This window comes from Battus philenor, unplaced genomic scaffold, assembly GCF_028537555.1.
Source record: "Battus philenor isolate CCGP_79_NKW_IND1 unplaced genomic scaffold, ilBatPhil1.0.hap1 SCAF_1, whole genome shotgun sequence".
In the NCBI taxonomy this organism is placed as follows: Eukaryota; Metazoa; Arthropoda; class Insecta; order Lepidoptera; family Papilionidae; genus Battus; species Battus philenor.
Window position 1 is genome coordinate 11,651,244 of NW_027181661.1, and position 19,773 is coordinate 11,671,016.

At 32.9% G+C, this 19,773-nt stretch overlaps 1 protein-coding gene across 1 annotated transcript in view; it reads right to left on the reverse strand.

Moving 5' to 3' along the window:
* Window positions 1-19,773, reverse strand: part of LOC137932681 (otoferlin-like) — a 31,455-nt gene that overhangs the window by 901 nt on the left and 10,781 nt on the right. Inside the window, exons 6-22 of the mRNA XM_068776318.1 lie at window positions 12,984-13,068; window positions 7,679-7,835; window positions 6,776-6,962; window positions 6,437-6,623; window positions 6,147-6,270; window positions 5,800-6,068; window positions 5,533-5,723; window positions 4,851-5,048; window positions 4,259-4,375; window positions 4,035-4,187; window positions 3,743-3,943; window positions 2,285-3,652; window positions 2,034-2,168; window positions 1,350-1,792; window positions 641-930; window positions 346-544; window positions 31-269 (exon numbers count right to left, since the gene is read on the reverse strand). Of these exons, the coding sequence (XP_068632419.1) occupies window positions 31-269; window positions 346-544; window positions 641-930; window positions 1,350-1,792; window positions 2,034-2,168; window positions 2,285-3,652; window positions 3,743-3,943; window positions 4,035-4,187; window positions 4,259-4,375; window positions 4,851-5,048; window positions 5,533-5,723; window positions 5,800-6,068; window positions 6,147-6,270; window positions 6,437-6,623; window positions 6,776-6,962; window positions 7,679-7,835; window positions 12,984-13,068 (4,543 nt within the window). The remainder of the gene's footprint in view (window positions 1-30; window positions 270-345; window positions 545-640; window positions 931-1,349; window positions 1,793-2,033; window positions 2,169-2,284; window positions 3,653-3,742; window positions 3,944-4,034; window positions 4,188-4,258; window positions 4,376-4,850; window positions 5,049-5,532; window positions 5,724-5,799; window positions 6,069-6,146; window positions 6,271-6,436; window positions 6,624-6,775; window positions 6,963-7,678; window positions 7,836-12,983; window positions 13,069-19,773) is intronic.

The window sequence follows — 19,773 nt, forward strand, 5'->3', positions numbered from 1 at the left end:
AGAATAAAACTAAGCTGCTTTAAATATTACCCAAAAAGTCATCTGCAGAAAAGTGATCTGCGTCCCAGACTTGTAGTTCAAAGCGAGCTGGGATTTTACATTCGGTCTCATCCCAAGAGAAAACGTTCTCTTTTCTGGAAATTACAATGCGTTCTTCTGCTTCCAAATATTCGAAAGGATATATGAAGCGCCAATTAAAGTTCCCTTCGCCTGTCAAGGATCGGTAGTGGATGTCAGTGCATTGACAGTCATCTGGACCTTTAAGCCACCTTAACAGAAAAATACAGCGTTCTTAAATTGTACTTGATATATATTTTTTAACATTAGATATAAGATTTAGTTTACCCTTTGACATAAATGTCAGACATCTTTTCTCCGGTGAAGAAAGCATCATCCTCCAAAACGACATCATCAGTGTTCCAAATTATAACTCTCATTTCGTACGATTTCGGCTTACGAGGCGAAATATCGAGGGCCGGGCCAGGAAGAGGCATATCCATTGGGAACATGTCAACCCACATCTCCAGACGTCCTTGTTCGATACCTTATTGAAAAGATAATATACGGCATGATTTCATAAAGCCTACACTGTATTTTTAATTAGTATTTTAAAAAAGAAATTAAATAAAAATAAATCTACCTGGTTTATTGGGATTGTATAAGGATCTGGTTTCAACATGCTCTGTGACCAGACGTGTCCCAACACGTGGTACTTCTTGCCAGCGATGCAAGACCACTAATGCCATTTGCTCTTCAATTGTATCAGGGTTGGAAAATATTTCTGTGTCATCCATGGGCATATTGAATATGGTGCGACCAACCTTAACCCGTCCGTACTCATAAATTGGTGGATCTAGTTTTCCGTCTTTACACAACTTGGCTAAAATTTGCGTTGGTTTCATGGCGTCGCGCCATTTGTTATAGCCTTGCCTAAAACGTATATGAAATTAATTTAATAAAAGCAATTATAATTATAATAATTTAATTTAAAATATGAACATGATGAATATCTTATGATATGAGATTTATGTAAAAAGTTTCTGTCTATAAAAATAAAAGAAAGAGGGTGCATTAATTTTGTCTCTTCTAACGATTGCGGTTGTACTTAAAAATATTTTATCAATCTTTTTTTTCAACATAGATATTTATAATGAAATATTGTCCTTTTTATAGCGTGCATAGATTCTGAAGACTGTGACAAATTAAACAATTTTGCACGAATGTTATGAGTTGGAGTCGGTATACAAAATTACGGAGAAAAGAACCCAGTTATAATTGAAGCATGTATCGTAATTGAAAGTTTATACTAAATAACTTCAAAACATTATCGTTAAAAATTCTATACGTACTCTTCATATTTCATAGGCAATCCACAAGTTGCTCTATGACGGCTATAAAATCGATTTTCTAGGTCGATTTTAGTTTCTCCAATCAAGTCGTCAGAGCCGACTAAATCCCAGTCTAGAACTTGTATCGTTAGCATAGAATCTTGCGGAAAAGTAGCTTCAATTTCAAAACACTTTCCGAAAACTGGATTCAGTTGTTTAGATACATAATTTTCTTTGTCGCTGATTCTCTTCGATCCTAAATGCAAAACGATGTAGGGATCAGCTTTCCCATTCAAATCCATAGGATGTAAATCAGTCGCCTTTACTATGTAAACTCTCACTAAGACGTGGATTGGGTCGTTGCTTGGGACGCCTTGGAAAAATCCATGATTTGGATCAAATCCCATCACTGTGTGATCATCTATACCTTTCGGCAATGGCCACTTATATACTTTTATGGCACCCTAAAAAAGAACAGTTAACATTTGTAACGTAATAACAGCAAATTGAGGTTAAAGGAAAATATGTATACTATTTAATAACTCATAGTACACAAAACAGCCATCAAAATCGTCAATGGGAACAAGGAGAGGTTTAGTCTTGATAAAGTTTATAATATTAGTTAACCAAAGGAAACCGTCTAGTTTTTTTTAAATAGTAAAGACAACCAAAACATTTCAAGACTATCTCTTAATTCATAAATACCTTAAAAGCACCAACAACTCTACTTTCATCTTCTGTTTCATCGCCTGTTTTCTTTCCTCTGTAGAGTTCAAATGAATGTAACCATTCTTTAAATTCTTCATACTCAGGTACAGCTTCGAGCTCATGTGGATATACCTACAAGAAGAAAGTATATATTTTAGTAATAAATACATCCGTATCTTGATTAAATTGAAGAGTTTTTAAGCCAACTGATTATTGTAAATATCTGTAATAAATTAGTATTTACTAACCTTGGTCAAAGAGTGACTAGGTATTTCATTTTTTTTGGAAATTGTGGGGCTTAATGTTCCTCTTGGGGAGTACACTGCAACTTGTCGTTTGCTCATGTGCAATGGCGAAATAGCGTCTTCGCGAACGAATTTGTCATCAGTTGATGTTGATGGAGCTTGTAGAAAATCAGCTCGTTCCCTCTTAGCCTCTTTTTCTTCCTCGATCATGGACTCCACAGAAGCAAAATATTTTGTCCACCAATCTTTACTTGACTCATCACTGTCTAACAATGAATCAGTGCTTGTTCTACGTTTTTTACCTTTGTCGCGTTTGTTCAAACTTTTTCGAGTTGCAGGTTTTACGCCAGAACCATAAGTAGCATTACGTTCATTGCGAGTAAGAAGAGGACAACTCTCTCTTTCATTTTCCACTGTAAAAACGTCATCTTGAATTATACAGTTAGCTTTCAAATCTACGTTTTGCAATTGTATGAGAGACTTTTTTCTTTCTTCGATGTCCCTTTCTCTTTTACTCATCGGGGTGTATATATATTTGTGTATAGAATTTATGGTATGAGTGCCAACCAATGTAATTCTGCCAAAGCTTCGACTATCAACTACGCGAATTGTCAAAGGTGGTCTATATAAATCTTGATCTGGCAATTCCACATCAACAAATTTAATAGGATTTGTGAAATTCGGATTGCGCTTCGCGTTTTGTATTACTGTGGAATATATAATATTCCCTGCACATTCTATGTCGACTCTTGGTTTATCCACAGTTAATAAATGAACCCGTTTCAAATCCCTCAGACCCCAAAACAGTACTTCAATGCGATATTTTGAAAGCGTAGGGCGTATACCTCTCGGAACTGGTAAAATAGGTCCCTTATTAATATCGTGCGGTGACTTTCCGCTAGGCTCTCTAGGAGAGGGTAGCTCTGGTAGAACAGATGCGTCTTGTTTCGGTGGAATCTCAAGCAGTTCAAATGTCGCTAGTAGTTCACCAGCACTGTCGTCACCTCTTGTAATTTCAAACCATTCTAGAGATGGTGGAAACTGTGGTCTCTCATAGCTATCTTGAAAGGCTTTGATTGCAGGCCGTGCTATAGTGCGCCCGATAAATTCAGATTTTCCTACTTTATCTTGATCGAAAATTTCGATGACAATTGTCGGCGGGTCCGATTTAATTTGCTCGATTGAACTGTATAATAAAATATCATCGATAACCATCAGCTCATCCCATGTGGGACTCAAAGTTTCATCGATGACTTGAGTTGTAGCAGTGCTATCTCCAATTATTACTTTAGCAAATGGATCGGATAAACCAGAAGAATCTGAACCGATCAAAGATCTGGCTTGGTAAATGTAAGCCCGCAGTTGAAAGTTCTGAAAAATGCGAAGAACATGAAAGATAGATAATATTATAATACTTAAAAAATTGCTACAATTAATCTGAAGAATAATAAAGCTACTAACGTGTTTTTCTGCGTAAAATATGGCATTCGGTGCGTTTGATCGCAATTTTTCTGCATTGCGTAGTTCTGAGCCGACTTCAAAGCCAACTGGAAGACCATCGACATAATGTTTCTTGTCTTGGACACCACCTAGCCACATGTACACACGGATCATAGCGGGAATAGCCCATCCACTCGGGCTTGTCGCTTTCTTGCCGGGCCACTAAAAATAATAGTATTGTATATAGCAATCATTTGAAACAATAGATCTGATATATGGATAATAAAATTAAGTTATGCTTCATTTTTATTACCTTCAAGTTCAAGGTTTGCATTTTGCCACAGAATTTCCCAGATTCTTCGCTATGATCCGAATAAATTATATCTCTTGCTGGAACTCGATAATACGCTAAACGTTTTCCGTTGCTAATCATCCATATAAATATATCGGGCATTGCTTGTTGGGACTGTAATTATAAATTTAATATATAATTATTTAATATAATAAATAAGCTCGATATTATTTTGGGGTACTTACATCTTCGCAAAGATTCTTCATTCTGTTTAAATAGCTATACGCCGTGCGGATTCTGTCTTTTATCGAATGTTTAGTAATTAGAGCTCTAAGTCCTCTTGTCATAAGACATAAGTGATCCTGCAAATCACATATTTTAGGTAGAACTTTAACGAGAACAAATTCAGAAATTGGGCATATACACAGGTTTGTCATTATAATATCAGCCGGTGTCGGCCACTGCAAAGGCCTCTTTCAAAGATCGCCAAGACGACCGGTCTTGTGCTTTCCGATTACAGCGACTTCTTGCGACCTTAATTATGTTGTCGGTCTACCTGATGGCGGCACCCACGCTGCGCCTTTCGGCTCGCACCCGAGAACCTTCCAGTCCTAATGGTAATGGTCAATAAAAACAACCGCCTTATGATCATTTCAATAATATTCTTGGAACAATTTCTTCTTACATCTAATGTGACTAAAATGAACTTACAAATATTGAAAACTAAAAAAAAAATATGGTAATGGAACTAAGCAAGATAACAAAGTTTAAATGAAATCATTTAGACCGAGTGAAATGCAAGCTTAAAAAATTATATTTGCTATCTAGTAAACTGACCATTTCGTAGACGCACATCTTTTGCCGTTCACGGTCAAGTTTAGTGTTTCCAAGCGGTGGCGCGCTTTTCATATGTCGTACGTAAGCCGCGCAGGCATTGCTGATGCTCTCCAGCGTAGACTTTAATGCTGCCACACTGGTATTATCCACTCCCTTATCGGCTTCGATGGTCATCTGAGCATCTGATAAGCCTTCTTCCTGTGATTATAAATGTTAAGCATTTTTTACGACAAAATATTACCTATTACTATTACTTCTACTTTTTGCTTGAAATCAAAACATTTACTATTATATTATGCTAACAGATGTCAAGCAACGGTTATTTAAGGATCTTTTATAAAGAAAGCCCAGTACTGCGCTACTTTAAATTGACAGTTCAGGCCAGTCCGCATACCAAGAATGTTTACGTTTAAAAACGACCACAAATTACTGTCGTCCGATATCGTTTGTGTATATTTTTAAAAATGCTACAAAGTATATACGATATTCCGTGAATTGTCGCGTTGTTGGCTTATTTACTTCATTTAACCCAGACGTACTATATAGTTAATATTTCATTTGCAGATTTATTTTTCGTAATTAAAGAGGATGACTTTAAAAAAAGTCCAGTGCGGATTATTATTGTTATTTTTAATTAAAATTACAGTTAATGTATTAAAAATGATATTTTTTGAATACTCACAAATTTTTCGACAATTTTCGCGATCATGTTGGAGTTGTACATGCGGCGGCGATGATCTGGCCAAATGCTTCGCACGTGCATGCACTGCTTGTGATCCCAATAAGGTAAGTAATAATAATGCTTGTCCGCAGATATAGCCTTTGTTGGTTGGGTCACACTTTGCCAGTATCCAGTATCGGCGTTCAAATTGTCTAAAACGATTAAATAGAATAAGCACATAATTAAAGAAGCGAAATGAGAATAAAATTGATTTCTATGGGTACAGACCAAGATCCTCCAAATCTTGGGGTCTCTTCACCGATTCATTGTGACCGTCAAGAGAATTTCCGGAATTTCCGATGCTTAATTCAAACTGTAGCGGTTTATCTACGAGCCTCTTGTCGATCATATTAGCATCAAAAACACTTGCAAAGAGGAAAAATTCTTCATTTTTCTCAAAAGAAGAGTCAGTAATGGGAACGATCGGCTCGACTTCCACTTCTGATGCGGGTGAATCAATGCTGTCCATTATCTCGGTGCGAATCGATATAAGAACTCTGTAAATGTATAAGTAATTAATTGACCGTATGTTACTTGAATTATGAACAATCGGTTAAAAAAAGATATTTTATTACCTGGCCCTATAAGACACGCCCTCACCCATACCCGTGTTCAAGTTAGAATGCTGATCAATGATACTATAATCCCGAGTTGAACCATAGAGATAAACGTAAGCAGGTCCGAAAGTTGGCAAAAAGCCTATTAAAATAATAAGGTTCATGAATAAGTTTAAAATAAGTAAAAATCTTTATATATTTATGAATCGTAAATAAGCTTTGCTATGTGTTTAAATACCATACATAAATTTATTTCATTATTAGTCATTCCAAATAAATGGATATTAGATATACTTGTTCATCAGTACCTCTTTCGCCATCATTTGAAATGCTCTTAAGATCAATGAAGTGCGTCCCGATGACATTTGGATGCACTGGAGCATTATCCCTAAGCTGGATCTTAATCCGCTGACAGAGAGGCGGGAACATCTCCGTGAAGACAATTTGCTCATTCCATACGGGGGTGTAAGAGTTTTTCTTTACTGACGTACAACCCTAGAAATAACGTAATAATTGTAATCAATAGTAGAGACTTCTTCTGTATGAAAGTTTCTCAACGCATTTGAATTTGAATGTTTGTTACACGTTGATAATACACAAAATATAACTATATAAGGAATCATTAAAATATTTTTGATTAATCATACCGTCATCCCGGCGAAACAAACTTGCACGAACGGGTCAACCAGGTCCTGACTTTCTCCAGTGAATGCTCTTTTCATGTTCGCTAGTAAAGAATAGTTCATCTTGGGCAGACCATCGGCTTTGTGTATTTTGACAATGAATCTTGCGCGTTGTCGCTCTATTGGCACCCCATCAGGCAACAGCAGGTTCCTTTAATTATTTTCAACGATTTTTATTTTTCCTCGTATTAAGGTGTAACGAGCAAATTGAGAAATTTGTATGTTTAAACTTTTTTGTGAATGTTTTGGATATAGTAAGGTAAAATATTTAGTAGAGTTATCGTTATCTCCATCATTTGAGCTAAATTATGATTATTATAAAAGGAATATTTTTCACATACAAAGCTAGTTAAATCACGAATTCGTCTCTGGTTGTTATTTAAGTGGTAACCGTTTTAGTTAAAGCCAAAATGTTTGTCAGATTATCATTATGGCTTCAACCGAACGTCCACTGCTAGACATAGCTCTCCCACAGAATTCCAATAAAAAGACGAAAGCATCCAGCGTCTTTCGTCTGGAGATCCTACGCTACACGTGCCACTCTATGGTCTCCTCTAAAGAGCCTTAACACCTCAGCGTCTTGGCTGCCATTGTTACTTCAATTTACCAATCCGCTATGCTATACCAGTTACTTCCATTTGTCTACGGATCACTTCAAGCCAGATTAAATCAAGAGATATTCCGAGCACAGCCCGCTTCATGGCTTTTTGAGCGACTGTGAGCTCCTTGCCAATGAGGTCCGAAGTGACAGAAGACTCATTTTACTTTCCTAGGACATCCCACGCTTACAAATTAGGGCTCATATAAATCATTGTAAATAATAAATTTGTATAGTATCTTTGTAATTTTTTTTCTATTGATACTTACGCCTCAATGTCGTCTTCATCCTTTTCGCTCATTGGCGGTATTTTGATTGAATCTCCTTTACCGATGACACTTATGTCACATTTGAGGTAGCCCTTGGCACCTGCAGCTATGTCATCTGGGTCCGTAAGTAGCGCCCATTTGTGGTAGAATTGACGGTCTATTAACAAACATTGACATTACAGTTACTAAAAAAAAACGTTGAAAACAGACAGTATTTTTTTTAGACATTGATGCAATTTCAGTCTCAAGTGGATATTTTGGTACTTTTTATCAATAGAAATTTAGAAGATAAGTAGTAATGATATACTAAAATTTGTGGATTATTAGTTCAATACTTATGATATGAGGCGGCGGTATAGAATCACGTCAACAACAATTATTTCCAAAACAATCTATAAATAATTTCGATCATAAAACGAGAAAGTATTTATGACTACCTAATTTAAATTAAAAATATAGAATATTTTCCGGTCAACAAATGTTAAACACACGTGTTTTGGCGACGATATTTTTTTGAGTTATTTATGAAAATCAATGTATATTGGTGGAAGTAGTCGAAACAATTCCCAGTGAAAAGTGTTTGAGTGTGATATGGATATATTGACGAGTCTACAACTTTAATAGTTTTGATTGTAATTGTTGTTTATATTATCATTGTTATGCTTGTTAAAGTGCGTAAATAGAAATAATGTAATGCGTAAACAAATGTTTCACGGTTAACGCTATAGTTTCTAAAGTCTATAAATACTGGGTAAAGATTAAATTAAAAATAAGTCTACAACAAATTTAATGTGTGCAGTCTAAAGGTAATCAACAATCGTCAATATTGCAACTAATCGGTACCACTGTGAACGTTGAATTATTGCGATTTACTTCTTATGAAAGTATTATGAGTGATGAATAATCAATGGCAGGCGCGGCGCTAGCGATTTCCATTGATTTTATTAAATGAATAAGCATGAGTATAGTTTGGCAGACGCTTATGTCATTAAAAATCTTCTTTGTATCATACAAAATAAAATATTCTATGGCCTGTACAAATAACTATTTTTAAACTTTTAGCAGATGATCGGGACAAGATTGTCCTTGCTTAAAACTAATCAAGGCAAATTCTATATCTAAGAGCAAATAATTGCCGTAACTTATACAAGAAGTCGATGTTACTCTATGTTTAAGCTCGAATAAAATGGGTTAAGGCAAAAAAAAACCTTCCGTTGAACCAGAAAAAACTTACTTGATAAAATAAAATTAATAAAGTCAGAGGTTCCTCTTCCATAATAAAAATTTCCATTCCATAATAAATTTATAAAAAATATAATTTAGCGAATATCTCTTCGTATTTCTCGCTTGATCTTCCTGCTATTATATATTGTGTTTTTTGTTCTATGAAAGGACCATTGACGGCGTTTGCAAACATTAATACCTTCGAATATATACTCGTAGATAATGCCTTTTGCAGGAATTAATAAAATGTGGTATATATACAAACTATAGATAGCTAATAGATAAAAAAAATTGATAAAAATTTTAAGGTGCTGCCGAAATATTGCAAGAAGGGGTGAAAGAAAATATATACATTCTGATCTGATGATGATATTTATAGATTCCATGGGTTACGGAATAGCATATCTTTCCGTTTTCACACAATGGAAATTTGTTTTGTCTTTACATCGGACAAAAAGCAGGTCAAATATATTACTCGTTTATTATGTATATTTATTATATCATTCGAAGTTTTTTTCGTGTTACGTAAGGAATATAAACTCTATAAAAAATTGATTTGCAAGGGATGAAACATCATAATTTCTTTTTATTTAACAGACTTAAACAGAATAAAAAAATTTTACCTTACGCTTAAAGGTGTCGAGTTGTATCATTATTAGTATGTGTTTCAATTATTATTTCACCTTCGTATTAAGAAGTTATGTAAGTTTTAGAAACATTATTAAAAAAAGTTCGTCCAATTAATTGGTGTTACTTTTTCACAATACAATGAATGGGTTTAAGGAAAAATAAATTTAAATGATAAAATATCATGTAAGCAAAATGTACGAAATTGAACCAAAAATTCGCATTGCAAGAGCGCGTCAGCAATATTCGCATGCGAAAATGAATTATATTTCCCGCAATAAGTAGAACACAACTTTTTCTTTTGACTTGTCATTTTAATTAAAAATTTCAATTAATTACATTAAAATTTCGCATAGCGTAATATTGAAGCAGTACTCTTTATATAAATATTAACTTAATTGAAACAAACGAAGCAGCGCAGGGATATTAAGAAATTTGAGAATAAGATGCAAATAATAAAACTAAATTTACGGTCCACTTGACGATCAAATAATTTGATTTTTTAAGTATTTTAAAAAAGTGAATTTTAATATTTCGCTAAATTAAACTTTTTTAGATAATATATGCAAAATTTCAAAGATACCCGTATACTAATGTTGACTAAAAGAATCTAAGCCAAGTAGAAATAATTTTTGCACTGTACACTTTCGCGTGTGCCTAACGTCTATGCTATATATATATATATATATATATATATATATTTATATATATATATGCTATATATACTATATAATTAATAATATAATATTTTAGGTTATGCAAATAAAGCGTATGTAAATTTTTAAATAAGTTGTTCTTTTATGGAATGTTTGTTAATATTCGATCTCTTTATTGATTAGTATTTAGTATAGCTGAGCAGTTTTCCTAAATAATCAGACGGTGTATTAGTTCGGGGAAAATGATTTCCATATGTTTTGGTTTGTTTAGAATTTTTAGCTATGTTAACTTTAAGAGAAGGCTTCCAAAATTACTTCCCACGATTTTTTAATTAAAAGTCCAAAAATTTCCATAGCAACAGCATCATGTCACAGCATCTTAAAGATGGTAAAAGGCATTGATCAACACGGCACCTACATCTGCACTATAGTTAAATTTAAATAAACTTATATATATGTCTTGAATATTTATATAAAATATAAAAACTTTTCCCCGGTCTATTAAGAAGTAAGCTGTTTTTCGTTTCGTAAAAACTGTACAATGAACAGAAATGCAGAATGATGCACGTTGATGAACGATTGTTATGGTATTTATTTGAACATTCAAAAACTCAATGTTCATTTCGATTTTTGTCAATACGCTAATGTATAATGCTTCTGTAGTAAATTTGAAGTAGTTATTATTATTAGTGTGGTATGAATTCTATTTAACTAAATATAAGAAGTGAAGCAATAATGTAATACGAGATTACAGTACAAAGCCGATAGCAGAGTGCGGCGTGTGACAAATTCACACTAGATCTAATAATCTAAGTCTAATATTCTGAGGCAAAACATTTATACTTAAATGTGTAGACGGGAGATCGCTGTCAATCCGTAGTCGCGTTCTGAAATTGCGTGAAGGTAACGATAAAAGGTGCAGCAAGGAGAGAGAAATATAATAAATACAACACAAATGGATAGAACATAGGTATAGATTATAACAATTAAGAGACAACAATTGCATGCAGTTAATTAAGAAAAGTTTAACAAGAAGGGATAGTTTAAACGAATAAAGAATAATGTTACTAAATACAAAAATCAAATGATTTATTATCAGTGTATAGTGTAAGACAATACAATATGTAAGACATGATGTCATCACGTCTATTGACAATGTTTACGCACTTTAGATTCATTGATAGTTTTGAGTTTATATTTTACAATTTTTATATCTAACTGCAAACAATTTTCTTTATTTAAATTAAAATCTTGGTATACTGTATGACCTATTGATTTATAATACTAGTTACATAGATACAAGGTGAGATAAATAATTAAATAAATAACATCTCTTGTTTTTGAAGTAAAGCTAAAGATATTTCACTCTAAACTCTAGTTATTCTATTTCCATATTAAATTCAAAACAGCCTTCATTAGAGTATTCGTAAAAAAGATAAACAATTTTAAACGGCGAATTGTTCACAGAGCTTAGATTTTCAAGGAGCTCTTTAAATTGCCTTGAAATTTACTTTAGCTACTATGAATGGTTATTTAAACGGATCTTTGAGCTACAAAGTATATTAGGATAATAAATAAAAACATCATTTACCTAATAACAACATATTTTAACCCAAGCAATGAAGACAATGTCAAATATCGTAATCAATAATTAAAATTATAATAACTATGTACAAACACTATCGTGAAGAACAAATCAGAAAAAGAATATATACCTCTGTTTTATAAACGTGTAAGTAACTCCACTGTTGTATCAAGGCTTCCGGAGAATTTTCAGTGCTATTCCTATACTGTTCACGAATCAATATTTATCAATCAGAGAAACCAGAAGCTAACAGATATACCACTATATTCCTGTGTAATCTTTAAATATCAAAATAAATCTGACTTAATTTGAATTAAAATAAATAGGATAAAATTACACTACCAATAACACACACATATATATATATATACACACATACATATATGTGCCATCACGTCATCACGTGTATTATTATGACTTAATTTTTTAATGATAAATATTATTTTTAGTAGTATTAATCTCTCACATATAATATAAAAAATATATTAAAACAGAAAATATTAATATTTTTTTTATTGATGTATTTATAATTATAAAACTTTTAATAGAACGCTTCGTCGTGTTGCGAATCATTGCTCTCTCGCTTCATTTATTATTCTGTTATGGAACCTTTTTTAATACTAGTCGTACAGATCATATAAAAGATTTTATTTAGAGTATTAAAGCTCAATTTTTTAAATTACATTGAAGTGTTATTTCTCTAATTAATTGAGTTAATGTATTATTCAAGGACCATTGGAATTAATGGTACATTACTACAATATTCACCTCTTACCAACAATACTACCTAACATTGTTCACTATTCAACTAAACTAAAAAAAGTTTTACAAATAGTTATTACACATATATGTTCAAAATATTGATCCTAAAACATACATGAATTTCATTTTATTAAGAAATTTTGGAACGTAATTTAATTTACAATACGTTTAGTTTCCTTTAAATTTAATATGAAATGTTGAATATAAGATATCAAACATAAAGGTTTGTGTCTTAAATATAATCATAGTTGCGTATTACATTCCTAATTGGCCAAATGAATTACTACCTTTTATGATTTTCCCTAGAGATGCATTATTTATATTCTATATAGAACTTAATTTTTCGTATTTGATATACAAGCTATGCCGTACCTTATCTGTGCATTTTGTTTTTACATATTTTGAATAACAATAAAAAAAGAGACGAAGAATTTATTGAGTGACGACGTACCTGGTTGGTTCCACACGGTGGCGACGTCAAGCTTGAAGCTGCCTAGCAGTTTATTAGCGCGTAGAATGTTTCTTGATTGTAGTACCTGTGAACAGGGATGTTGCATGCGTCACGCTAGCAAATTTAACGACCCGTCACTCTGCACCATCAGTCGTTACGTGTGAGGCTACAGAGCAATTTGTTTATAACTAGTGGTAGTTGTTACAGCGCGTTTTGTGTTTTTGCTGCTTGCTTTATAAGTTGAAGTTCTACCACAGCCTCTTGGCCTGGTTTTGTATACCTAACAGTGGCCGACTGAACTGTGGACGATTGAAACATTCGTAAGTAATAGTACATTAATGGAATCCAATTGATATTTCTTTTAAAATAATATTTTGAATTAATATTGAATTTTAAATGTTATGTATTATATCACTATATTTTAAACAATATGTTTTTACAAAACTTACTTTATATCGCCTCTTCTTGCATATGCTTTTATTGATTTAATTTTTTTTGCATATTTTAATTTTACTTAATAGTTCAACCTTTTTTTAATAATCATATTTCAGCCACAACTGAACGTAAGATTTCTTATACAACAAGGTCATAATTTTAGAATTCTCACACGATAAAGTCATAATTTTTAGTAATTTTTCTAAAAAAAAAATATTCTTAAGAAAATATTCCGCAGTAGTATCCTCATAGCTACAAAGCATACTTCACACGTATTTTAGGTTAACTATGGATAACGATTTAAATAAGGAGGTATTAGGTGTTCCAAAGCGCGAATATTCTGTATAAAATATATGAATTTCGGCAGATTCGATTACCGGATAAATACAGATTAAATGTTTTGTTATGTCAAAAATGTTATGGCAACAAATCACGTACGGTAAAACACCTTTGCCAATAAGCAATGGCTTCATGTAAAAGTATTACTTATGTAGTAATTCTGTTAAAATATAAATATATGTTAATCTTATAAATATTACGTCGTTAGATAATTTTTTTTGTCTGCAATTATTTGTTAAGATAACTACTATGTTTTAAAATAAGTAGATTAAAGCAAGTTCAGTTATTTGCTTTGCGGTAACTAACAATAAATATATTTATATATTGAGTGTGCATGTTTATTGAATACGTTCTTTATGTAGATGTAAGAAAGACTTTTAAGCCAATTTTGTATGTATTACATTAGCGTTTGCCGTCAAATAATATTACGGCAGTAATGCGTTTGATATTAATTTGTTCTGGTATGAAGTTGTCGTGGAAAGCGAAATTTCAGCGCAGTCTCACCGTATTTGAAAATAAAAAAATAGAAGTGATTATATAAGCGTTGCGTATAACTTCTTACACGTTTCGAAATACTGTCGTTAAAAAATTGTTCTGTAAGAATATGTATAATTATTATAAAATTAAAAATACACTTAAAATCAAATCGCGTTTTTCTTTATGTTTATCATTTAATACACTGTAAAGTAATTTATCATCATTTTAGCCATAGGACGTTCACCGCTTGACATAGGTCTCCCCATTTATCCTAAGGGTTCTGGAGTGAAGAACATTGACCGAAATGCAGCGTGGTGCGTCATCAGGGGACGTTTATCCATGAAGTAGACTGTCAACCTTGTTAAGGTCGTTATAAGACGGAGGATGCAAGCAGCTTCCATCCAGTCCTATTGAAAACGTAAGGGAAGGATTATTAAGTAATCAGATGCTATTTACATTACTCTTTGTTGTTGCTTAACATGTTTACGTAATAAACACTATTACAATAATGTACCGGCGAAAAGTTATAAAGCAACTTTAACATGTTTATATTATCTTAAGATGGTTTCAGAACTTCTTTTATGACAATTAAGAAATTATTTTCCATTAAATTAGACGGAATCTCTTTATTGGAACGGATTATTTCTGAGTATTCCATTTCATGAGGTTCTTCAAATATGCTTAACAGGATTTGGCAGTGAGAACACATTACAAAAATAATTGTAAAATGGTTATAGCAGGTACAAATAACGCTTTTATATTTAATTACAATTAAATAATAATGTCAGTAATTTTTTAGGTATGCGAATTAGAACTTTAAGAACATGCTCCATGGTGTAATCTTGGTGAGGGTTTGTACTTGGAAATTTTACTTACAAAATGCAAAAGGAACTCTATACGTCACTATAGACTGTTTCGGACAGACTGCAACTATAATTATATAAATTCATACAATGGAAATTTTCATTTGTTAAACCAATAATGACATTGAAACTTTATTTTTTATTTGTCGTAAATTTGTCAAAATAAGACAGAATGATGTAATGTACGCGAATAAATTAGGAAAAAGTTTAATAAAATTTTGAAACTGGCTAATTCAAACAACTTTCAATGTCACTAATATATGCCTAAAAATCGAATTTAAAAGCATCGCCGAATACAAAAAGTATAAGTTCTTTTTTAACACTTATTGATTAGGCGAAGTAAATCCTATACAGTGATTTTAAATTTGAAAAAAGCCCTGGTTCTCTTTTATTACACTCTATAAAAACTTTTGAATATTTCGAAACACGAAACTCATTGAGCGCGTACTACTAAATACAAAACCCAATATCTCCACTGTTTCATGTTGCGTCTATTCTCTTTTTAAACTGGAATTAAATTAAATTTTAAGACGTTTTCTACATTAATTTTTTTATTCTATTTCACCAGAACTGATATTTATTTTCAATCCAATATTTGGAATTTAAATTAAAATTGGTATAAAATAAATAATCATTAAAATTATTTATTTTTTAAAAAATTATTATAATTCTTTAAAATATAATTTGAGGTGGTTTAGATTACCAATAAAATTATAAGAATAAAGGAAACGAGAGAAAGCGTCGGATCCACTAAGCGTATTTTCTTGTTTGTTATCTAAAACTTTATTGAAATCGTTTCAAATTTGTAATACCTGGCCTCACCATCAAATCCGATCACTTTAATTGAAATTTTAATTAAATGTTAATATAATATTGCTACGAAAATTAATAATTTTTAGACCGCTAGTAGTTGAACTTTATTACAAAAGTTGAAATAATTGTATAAAATTTGAAAAAAAATTACTCTGGGAGCGTGATAAATTGTGATCGAGGATATTTTCATATATTGGGATATAAAATTGTTGTAAGATTATAGTGTTGTACCACATAAGGGCTAAATAAAGCAATTCCGTGTGATGTGTAGATGTTCAAAGGGTACGTTTTTAATAAATAACTCCGTTTATAATAGCACAGGCCAGTTAGTACCGTAGTTTCTAATACTTTATTTACTTTAGTTTACATGGTAATATCTCTGGGTAAAACCGTTAACATGTGTAGTGTTCACGTAGCGTTTTGCTGACCGCAACAGTTTAAACACTTTCCTGTAAAATTATGCTTTCGAATTCAAATTGGAAAGCCTATTTCAATTCGGACCCCGTCAGTGATGAGTTCGCCGTTGCGTTAGAGTAAAGTAAATTGTAAATACTATTCGTACATCGCCGCCAAAGTGCGGGTGGTAAATCACTTCCATCCGCCACACGCCTATATTTCATCGAATGAAGATTCGATACGTGCTCGAGCAGTAACTCGCTTCGGTATATATGTTTCGCCAATCGTGTATATATGTTTAGCAATCCAACTGCTACATTGCACTATTTTTGATAAACATTTTTTCGTACTACTTTTGGGGTGTGCAGATAACTTTTGTGAGCCTGTTTAATCTATTTTTACGAAAGTTCAACGTTAACGGCTGCAGTGTGTAAAAGCTTTAAAAGATTGAATGTAAAGCTCGTCTGTCAGAAAACAATTTAAAGCTATTACATTTATATACAATCATACTGTGTTAAATGATCACTTTGAAATAGGTTATATAAATTGATTTTTTGTGTAAGAATGCGACAGCTCAATAACTTATAGCAAAACGAACTTGTGTGCATTGAAAGACAGTAAATAATAATTACATTAATATGTGTTACAGCGAATTATAAGAGCGATTTTTCTGTCTATATTATTATTACGCTATTTATTAACTCTGAACCCATTGGTTGTTGGATAGGCTGTGTTCCATACATTATTTGACTGCGAATATCTATACATTCACCTGTTTAAAACTTTTCCATATATAACCAATCAAACAAAAGTAATTTTGAATATTCAACTACGCAAAACTGGTTTTATATCGTCCTTGGTTTATAATTATAATTTCGGAAATAGAACAAAGTTGCTAGCTCATGGCATGTAATAAATTTGCAAGTTAAAAATGCTTGATTAATATTAGTAGAAAAAATGTTTACAGTTACGCCTTAGATATATTTATACGTTTCTTTTTTTGCAATGAACACTGGCGAGTCAGAAAACCAAGTTTATTTTATTATATTTTATTTATTAGTACGGTCTTGTCCACTTTCTATCACATTTTAAAGTAAAGTCACGTTTCCTAACTTCGGAATCTAATCGAAGCCTTTCTAAAGAAACTTCGTTATTGGATTTGCAATGAAGTCGATGACATCAACTATAATTACAAACTTCTTAGTTGTGATATTATTATATAAGATTAATAATATCATAATTAAAATTAAATTCACAAAAGATGTCTAAAAGTTAAATTTTTATACATATTCATAAAATATTTTACGGAGTTTTTTTTAAAATATTTGATACATAATTAAAGGTTTGGTCAAATTTATGTTTATAAAAAAATTAGGCGTTTTCCTATCCTAAATCGTCATGCAATGTGTTAAAGAAATTTTTATTTGTACAGATTTATTCGTGGACACTTTAGTCTAGGGGCACAGGCTTTGCTTTTCAGGTAGTTAGTAATATTAGAGATTTTAAGTACTATGGAATGTTAAAGCAAATCGTTTATGGGAGCACTATAAACTTCTGAATTCTTCGGCAAATTTACGGCATAGCAAACCATGTACTATTCACATGGTTACTTTTAATAAAAAAAAGTGATTTGTTAGAATTAATATTCTAACAACAAAAATCAAAAATCAGTACTGTAATATTAATTTACAAGCAAAACTTGATGTTGGACTAAGTTGAAAAGCCCTCAATCACAGAATTTGCGGTGCATTTAAGCCTTTGTGTAGTATCTTGGGACTTACAACACTCAAAGGATTTTGCAGCTCAATTTCCTAATACAAATTACGTATACATCATCAAATCTATGAACATGGTAAAAAGATAAAAATTACGAAATAGTATAAAACTCTCTTTTGTGATAGTTTTTTATATGAGATATCACTTATTTATTAGTAAATAAGGAAAAGTTTATCAAATAAATGCTACTTGCATAAGTAAAGGTTGAATATTAACGTTTACGGCAAATTATGGTTTATATAATTCCTAAAATGCTTTATGACTGACTTTCATAAAATTGAAAACTGAGTATAAATAAATAAAGTATTACCTAAACAATCTATGGTGATTTCAGTTGAAAAAATTTAAAAAGTTCAGTCGGTATTATAGCGCTTGTATGCACAAATAACAGGTTGTCAAATATCTCCCTTCCGCTTTTTTGCTCTTTATTCAATGCTTTATAAAAAGTGTTACAGTGATCGGATTTAGTTCAAATATGCGCCGTTTTGTTCGATAATCTGTTTCCATCTAGACGGCAACTTCATAATACCTCCCTCGTAGAAGCCCCCCTCCTTACTTGCGAAGAACTCGGATAGCCACTTTTCACAAACCTCTTTTGAGTTCAACTTTACACCACCAAGGGCGTTCGCCATGGACAGGAACAGGTGGTAATCACTTGGCGCTATGTCCGGGCTATATGGTGGATGTGATAAAACCTCCCATCCGAGCTCCCGTAGCTTCTGACGAGTCATCAACGAAGTGTGTGGTCTGGCGTTGTCCTGGTGGAACACTACACCCTTCCTGTTGGCCAATTCTGGACGCTTCTGGTCGATCGCCTGCTTCAAGCGGTCCAGTTGTTCGCAGTAGATGGTAAAATTAAGCGTCTGGCCATATGGGAGCAGCTCATAGTGGATGTCCAATCCCACCAAACACACAGCAAAACCTTCCTGGCCGTCAATACCGGCTTGGCCACTGTTTGGGACGATTCACCGGCCTTCGACCACGACCGTTTTCGCTTGATATTGTCGTATGTGATCCATTTTTCGTCGCCAGTCACCATCCGCTTCAAGAATGGGTCGAGTTCGTTCCGTTTCAGCAACATATCGCAGGCGTTGATTCGGTCCAGAAGGTTTTTTTGCTTCAAATCATGCGGCACCCAAACATCAAGCTTTTTTTTGTATCCAGCCTTCTGCAGATGGTTTAAAATGGTTTGGTGACTAACTCCCATTTCCTGGGCGATGTCACGAGATGCCACATGCCGGTCTAACTCGATGTAGTCCATGATTTGATCGGTATTTGTCGTCACAGGTCTTCCGCCGGCTGGCTTATCCATGGTGTCGTTTTCGCCGGCCCTGAATCGTCGAAACCACTCCTCCGCAGTTCGAAGTGATAGAGTACCATCCCCCAAAACACCATTAATCTCACGGAACGTTTCTCTAGCGGATTTGCCTTTAACGAAGGAAAACTTTAAAATAGCGCGAATTTCGGCGTTAGTGAACTCCATGTTTACACGTCTATAACTGTTGAACGCAATATCCAAACTAATCATGCATAGCGTCGTTTTGTAGGTTATGTCTTGACATACTTTCAAATTATGTATAGTATTGCCAGATACGAGCTCTGTAGCGCTTTGTACATAGCCGCGAAATTCAAAAGACAAAAAGGTGGAAGGGAGATATTTGACAACCTTTTATAGTGCAGGCGCTACTTTC